The sequence below is a fragment of the Arachis ipaensis genome, chromosome B1, assembly GCF_059453495.1.
Source record: "Arachis ipaensis isolate K30076 ecotype BB chromosome B1, ASM5945349v1, whole genome shotgun sequence".
NCBI lineage: Eukaryota > Viridiplantae > Streptophyta > Magnoliopsida > Fabales > Fabaceae > Arachis > Arachis ipaensis.
In genome coordinates, this window is record NC_142436.1 from 105,276,278 (window position 1) to 105,284,536 (window position 8,259).

The 8,259-nt window shown below is 31.9% G+C and overlaps 1 protein-coding gene across 1 annotated transcript; it reads right to left on the reverse strand.

The window, feature by feature from the left end:
* Positions 1-1,175: 1,175 nt before the first annotated feature.
* On the reverse strand, positions 1,176-2,101 carry LOC148577768 (uncharacterized). The gene is made up of 2 exons (XM_088500426.1): positions 1,330-2,101; positions 1,176-1,210 (listed from the first exon to the last, which is right to left on the reverse strand). Exons 1-2 carry the CDS (start codon positions 2,099-2,101, stop codon positions 1,176-1,178), a joined length of 807 nt encoding a protein of 268 aa, XP_088356552.1.
* Between the last annotated feature and the right edge of the window lie 6,158 nt (positions 2,102-8,259).

An 8,259-nucleotide genomic window follows, 5' to 3' on the forward strand; every position in this document is an offset into this window, starting at 1 on the left:
TAGATTCAACTATTTTACTTGAATGGGAGGGACAATAAAATCTGTAACCCTTAGACTTTTCTGCATAGCCAATAAAATAGGAACTTATCGTCCTTGGGTCCAACTTCCTTTCTTGTGGATTATAAACCCGAACTTCAGCAGGACAACCCCAAATGCGTATATGATTCAAACTAGGTTTCTAACCTTTCTATAGCTCAAATGGCGTTTTAGAAACTGCCTTTGTTGGAACTCTATTTAATATATACGCAGCTGTCTTAAGGGCTTCACTCCACAAGGATAAAGGAAGATTGGAGTTGCTAAGCATACTCCTCACCATATCCAGCAAAGTCTTATTTCTTCTTTCAGCTACACCATTTTGATATGGTGTGCCAGGCATGGTGTATTGTGCCACAATACGATACTCTTGAAGATACTTTGCAAATGGACTAGGTGCTTGCCCACTTCCAGTATATCTCCCATAGAATTCTCCACCTCTATCTGATCTCACGATCTTAATTTTCTTTCCGCATTATTTCTCTACTTCAGCTTTATAGACTTTAAAAGCGTCCAATGCCTCATATTTATTATGAAGCATATAGAGATACATATATCGTGAATAATCATCAATAAAGGAGATGAAGTATTTCTGACCACTTAAGGACATATCAGGACAACATATGTCAGTGTGAATTATTTCTAATATGTCAGAACTTCTCTTAGCACCTTTTTGAGACTTTTTGGTTTGCTTTCCCTTAATGCAATCCAGACAAGTATCAAAATCAGTAAAGTCTAGAGTTTCAAGGACTCCATCACTTACTAATTTCTTTATTCTCTCAATGGAGATGTGTCCCAACCTTTGGTGCCATAACATGGAGGATTTTTCATTCATACCATTACTATGCATAACCATAAGATTAGATGGAACATTATTAGCTAAATGAACTTTAAATAAATCACCAATTAAAGTACCACGTCCAATAATATTAGAATTTTTAATAATGTCAACAGAATCATCATAAAAATTTATACATAATCTTTGTTTTACAAGCTTAGATAAAGAAATCAAATTTTTAGAAAAATCTGGAATATAAAAGGTTCTTTCTAAATTTAAAATACAACCAGTACTTAATACAAGCCTAAATGTTCCAACAGCTTCCACACGTGAACGCATCCGATTGCCCATATAGATGCTTAGTTCACTTCCTATCGGTTTCCTTTTCCTTATGAAACCCTGCATGGTATTTGAAATATGAATTTCAGCACCAGAATCAATCCACCAAGTGTCATGACATATTTCAACAAAATTAGATTCAAAACACACTGAAGGAATAAGATCACAAAGGTTAGTACCTTTCTTTTCAAGCCAAACTTTAAATTTTGGACACTCCTTCTTCATGTGTCCTTTCTTTTTACAAAAGAAACACTGTGTACTTTCTTTCTTCATAGGATGGGATACAATACCCTTTCCTTTCTTCTTATGAGCTTGCTTTTTACTACCCTCATTTGTCACTAATAGTACACTTTCACCAAATTCCTGAATTAGCCTTCCTTCCTCTTGCACACACATCACCAGTAATTCGTTAATGGACCATTTTTCCTTATGTGTGTTATAAGAAATCTTAAATGGTCCGTACTGGGAAGGAAGAGAATTCAGAATAAGATGCACCAGAAATAAGTCAGAGATCTCAACCTCTAAAGCTTTCAGTTGTGCTGCAATGTCTCTCAACCTCATGATGTGTTCATGCACACCTCTTACCCCGGTAAGCCTCATAGATGACAATTGTGCCATTAGGGTGCTTGCAAGTGCCTTACTAGAAGACTCAAACTGTTCATCAATAGCCTTCATACAATCATTGACATTCCTACAATCAGGAATTGAACCTCGGATACTAGCTGAAATACGAGACTTAATGAACATCATACTTAAACGGTTGGATTTCTCCCACCGTTCGTATAATGCTACCTCGGCTTGAGAACTAGCATCAGTAGGTGTCGGAGGCTCATCCCTATGAAGAGCATAGTCAAGGTCTGCACACCCCAAGTGAAAGAGAATCTTATCTTTCCATTCCTTATAGTTGTCACCACTTAACAAATGAACTTCAGATACAGTTTCAGATATCATTACTGCTGCAAATAATAAATCATGCTAACATTATTCAACTTTAAATAGGCACATCAAAATCCATAACATATGATAATACATGCCAATGCAAGTCATATCAAAATAAATATAAATCATAGTGTCATTAAAATCTACCTGTGGGCAAAGATTTTAACACACATAATATTCACTATACTAACTAAAGTATTGAAACTAGAAAATAAAATACTGCTTCTTAATACCTATAGGCTAATTAAGAAGTAAGAAATATTTTCTATTTCAATCTAATTATATGTGAATAACATAATAAATTCCTGTGGGTAAGTTTATTATATAATTCACAACAATTACAAATATATCATATTAATATTTATGTGATCTCTTTAAATATAATTATTATCAAGGATGTTGTGGCTACTCCTCAATAAATCATATATTAATCACAATATGATATGCAGTGAAAGAATTTATATTGTATGCAAATATAATCAACAAATAAATAAATTGAGTAACATGAATAATATTAAAGTGGAGATGATCTAGTGGATAAATATTTTAGCAATATTTAGAAGATCCAAGTTCAAACCTCACTCCAACCAAAATTTAAATTTTTATAATAAAATTTAAATTTTGAAACACAACAACTTCAACGTAAAAGTAGAAAGCATTTAATATTATATAACAAACAAAATTCATCCATTGAAACAAGTTCATTGTGTCTTCTCTCTTCCACCATCTTCCCTTTCTTCTTCTCTCTGTTTTCCCTTTTTTTTTTAATTCAAGAATAAGAAAACTTATGGGAATAATGGAAAATTATACTATTATGAAGAACAACTACCACACAAATTTAGAAGATTCCTTCTGGAAATATTATTTATTATTCCCTCTTCTTATGGTACGTCAACTTTAATTTCAATAGTTTTTCTTACTTATTTCAAAATTCATACTATACATTCTTCTTTTGAAAATAATTTATCAAAATAATGCACAGTAATTAAATTTTGAAATGGCAAGGCAGAGACAATTTTGCTCTTATACCACATGTTAGATTTCTTTATAAAATCAGTAATTTACGTACCTCCAGCCATTGCCAATAAATTCTTTGATTTAATTTGGAACTTCTAAGGTGTATTTTTTTTTCTTTCTTATGATCAGAATTGGGGACCCAAATTTTATAAAGTTTTGATGAACAGTCGTGTTCTTTCCATCAAAGAACAGACCAACTGTCAATATAATAATTAATAATTATAATACCACTCAAACTAATTTCTATATTAACAAATTGGACCACAATTAGAATAAAAATTCTAACAATTCGTGCTGCGCATTGTGTGACACTAGGGGCAGAATTTAGTTCACAGAATGGGGTTATGGCCTCTAAAGATTTTATAAAAGAATTAGTAATATTAATATAAAAAATAAATGTAGTTAAATTGGTTTAAGTTTTATATTTTTATATTAAATTTATAGGATTAACTCTCATTTTACAATTTTAATATTAAAATTAATTATAATAAAATTAATTTTTTATATAATTAATTATTTTATAATTTTAATTCTAAAATTTTAAAAATATTTTATAATATCTATCTATATAATTATTTATTTATTGTGATACTAATAATAAACTTAAATATAATTATATTTATATTTTATTTTAATATAAATATTATTATATAACTTTTATGTTAAAAATTTTTGCCTTTCCAACAAATATCTTGCTCTGTAGTGACATAAATTTGTTACTTCAAAAAATTAGAGATTTTTTATTTAAATTAATTAAATATTTTATTTATAAGTATCCACAATATTAGAAATATTTATATTTTTATACTGTTATTACATATTTTATACACTCAAAATGTGTAAGTTTTAAAAAAATATCTCGGATGTACTCAAAATAAGTAATATTTATGTGAATTTATTGATCTAGGACGCTGTTGCATTCGAAATAAAAAAAAAAACTTTCTTGATCCAGTGTATATTATACTACAAAAAAGTAATATTTATGTTAATTTATTGATCTAAGACAATGTTGCATCCGAAATCAGGGAAAAAACTTTCTTGATCCAGTGTATATTACACTACAAAAAAATATCTCGGATGTACTCGAAATAAGTAATATTTATGTGAATTTATTGATCTAGGACGATGTTGTATCCAAAATCAAGGAAAAATTTTTTTTGATCCAATGTATATTACACTACAAAAAAGTAATATTTATGTGAATTTATTGATCTAGGACGATGTTGCATCCGAAATCAGGGAAAAAGTTTTCTTGATCTAGTGTATATTACACTACAAAAAAATATCTTAGATGTACTCGAAATAAATAATATTTATGTGAATTTATTGATCTAGGACAATGTTGCATCCGAAATTAGGAAAAAAACTTTCTTGATCCAGTGTATATTACACTACAAAAAAAAAGTCTTGTCAACACAATTTCTTTTACCACACTTTAAAATTGTGGTTTAAAGAGATTAAAGGCCATACTTTTATGTGGTGATAATTAATTAGAGATTTGGCTATATTTTAAATGTCATGTTTATCAAAGCGTAACCATAGACATAAACAGGCACGTTTTTAAAGCGTGACGACATATTTTTAATATCGTTATATTTTTGAAGCGTGCTCGTTTCTTGTAACTCTTTTCACACCTCTAAAAAGTGTGGCCATAAAGTTCTCACTAAAAAATTTAGATTCTCTACCACTTTTTTTCCAAACAAGAATCCTTTACATCCAAATAATTTTACTAACCTAGTCCAGCAAAGTTGTTATAACCCTCACTACATCCACGCGTCACTTATACGTAACTGACTTTTAAACATAAACAACTTCCCACTTTTAACGTAAATGGAGAATTTTTTCTTCTTCTTCTTTTAAATTCGCTCATGTATCTTCTTCTTTTTTGTTATCTTCGTCGTTATCATTATCGTCGTTATTCTAATTGTTATTATTGAATTTTTGCCATGTTGATGATGTTGTTTGATCCAAAACATTTGGATATTTTTTGTTCACAATTCAGTCTTGTCTGTGTGCTTATTTTCAAATTGAGTTGATGTGTCACAATCATTATGTAATTTCGCTTCATTTATGAGTTAATTATATCGCAATTGTTATGTAATTTCTGTTCATTTCTGAGTTAATTGTGTCGCAATAATTATATAATTTCAGTTCATTTCTGAATGAATTAAGGTGCATTTGGACTCGTTATCCTGCACAATTCAAAACTATTTCTCATCTTTCTCCTCATGTTCTGCTACTTTTTCTTCTTCTTTTTCATCTTTTTCTTCATCATCTTCTCCTCCTTTTTTTATTTTCTCAAAGTTCTTCTTGTTTCACTTTTTTAAGAGGAATAAAACCAAGAAAAAAAGAAGAAAATATCAAACAAAAAATATGAAGAAATATATAATGACATTGTCTGATCCAAAATTAATTTTGGATGTGTTTTTGTTCATGATTCAGTCTTGTTTGTGTGCTTATTTTCAAACTGAGTTTATGTGTCGCAATCATTATGTAATTTTAGTTTATTTCTGAGTTAATTATGTCACAATCCATTATGTAATTCCGGTTCATTTCTGAGTGAATTAAGGTGCATTTGGACTTGTAACACCCTACCACATAAAGCTTTACACCTAGGATGTAAAACAGAGGTGGTGTGGTATTACGACCTCTAAAATAAAATATATATATATATACGTATAGTAATTGAAAGAGTGCAGTATACTAGGAGCCTTGAAGAAAAGGAAAAAATAAAATCGCAAAATTAAAAGCGCAACGCTCAGATACAACGTAACTTTTGTAAGAAGAAACTACAGTTCTTAAACACACACACACACACACACAAATATATATATATATATATATATATATATATATATATATATATATATATATATATATATATATATATATATATATATGAAAAGTAAGAGTAGAGGATCAAGATACAAAATATTAAGCTCCGAACTCAGCCTGCGAAGTTAAGGCTGGCCAGAGAATAGCTACATACATATATTTATAATCCATAACTTAAAATACATAAAAACAACCCTAGTTCTCTATAAATCTCTATGAGGTGTAAAAGTAAAACATATATACATAGGGAGAATCTATACATATATATATAACAAAAAAGAACAAAAGTATAATCCCAAAAAGCCCACTTCGCTACGCCTCTCGACCTGCATCTGAAAAACACAAACATCGTATGGGATGAGAACCAGGGATTCTTAGTATGGTAAAGGTGCCACGCACATAAGATATAAGGTCCTGGGAATTCCAGAGGCAATCCTAGAATGCCGACACTCAAATTATAAAACTTAAAGAACAAAAACAGAAACCATGAATCAGGGTGGTTCTCTAAGGCTTACTAAACTTAACAAATTCCTTAAACCTAACTAAAACTTAACTAGAACCCTAAATCTCTCTGTCTTTCCTCCGTTTCTCCATCTCCGGTGAAATTATAGAGACAAACAAGCAGATAATGGCAAGCACAGCTAGTATACAAGTACTGCAATTAGCGAATATAACAATTAACATAGTAAGTTCACTTAGGCATTCCCAATTAATCCACAAACAAGCAAGCAAACAATATGCACATGATGCATGCCTGTCCTATGGCGGCTGATGAGTCTCATTTGTCGGTTATCAAGCCAAGCCGACAAGTTTGGCTGCTAAACCCTGGACTGACCTGCGTCGCGCATCCCCAAGAGTCTATGTATAGCTTTTTCACATATATATATCAAATTGCTTAATGGGGGTACCATTCCCGGGATTTATACGTGCCAGGTCACTCTTACGACATAGGGTCAACAGAGTATCGAGTCTCAACTTGAAAAACATGGTGGCAAGCTATGATACTTTACCCAGGGAAACTTGTATCTCAGATAATTATTTCACATTCATTCATAAACATTTCATAATTATTCATATGGCCATACCATCACTTGTACATCATATAATTTCATTGTAGCATAACTCATCATAACCTGGAGCAAGTGGGACGAAACCACAACCCTTACATCTACCCGGAGAGCCTCTATACTAACCAACCTAGAGCAAGTGGGGCGAGACCACAACCCTTGCATCTACCCAGGAGGTACGTTCTCATATGCCCAGGAGGAACAAAGGAGGGGATCTTAACCTCCCACCATCTCGCTGGGGGCAATTTACAATACCAGGAGGAACAAGGAAGGGGATCCTCACCTTCCACCATCTCCTGGGGTCGCACTTCCGAGAAAGAGTACTCAGATGTAACATTTATTCATTTCTTTAGCTAGTTTCATAATTTAAGTAGTATATATATATATATATATATATATATATATATATATATATATATATATATATTCATATACATATGCACCGTACATCCTCATACTTAAATCATCACTTCTCAAACTTTCTTCATTCCCAAGTTACCACCAATTTCTAGCTCCATCTTATTATTACTAGGAATACTACTAAAATCTAGGGGTTAAAAGAATGAAAATAGAGGTTTGGAGGGTCAAAATTAGGTTTAAAACGCAAAATATTTATTTGTTGAAAACAGGGCTATGCGTATGCATGCAAGAGGCATGGTATGCATAGGTCTCTTTTTGGACCAGGATGCGTATGCATGCACCTGTCCGCGTACGCATACGCACTGGACAGAATCGCATGTTCGCGTATGCCCCATATTCGCGTACGCATAGGTCCCTTTTTGGGTAGTATGCGTACGCATACACATGTTCGCGTATGCATACGTCCTAAACAGAATCGACTCTTCGCGTAGGAAGGGTATGCGTACGCATGTAAGGGGGGTTCTGCCAAAATTTTGGCTAAGTCCGAAAATCTGTAGAATTTTAGTTTTGAATCCCAAACTTCTGACGTGCATAACTTTTTTGTTTCAAATCATTTGTCATCCATTCTTCGAACAACGTAAACTTGACGGACCCAATTTTTATTTGAAACAAGTTTGAAATAATTTGGAAGTCCAGAAGCCATGTTATAGCTCACCGAAATTTGACCAAAAATCAGCTTTACACAAAAACCTTCAACCTCTATTTTCATTAAGTCCCCATTCAAAATCAACTTACAATACTCAAATTCAGCACCAACACATACAATATCATAGCAACATCACTCCACATCCTTCCACCACCCATCAAACTCCAATTTTAAACAATTCTAGT

Bases quoted from the DNA above. Each gene is read 5' to 3' on its own strand.
- LOC148577768 (XM_088500426.1), bottom strand. From the start codon at position 2,101: ATGATATCTGAAACTGTATCTGAAGTTCATTTGTTAAGTGGTGACAAC. The intron at 1,211-1,329 runs GTACTAACCTTT...AATACCATGCAG, and splicing joins AGTTTGGCTTGAAAAGAAAG to GGTTTCATAAGGAAAAGGAA.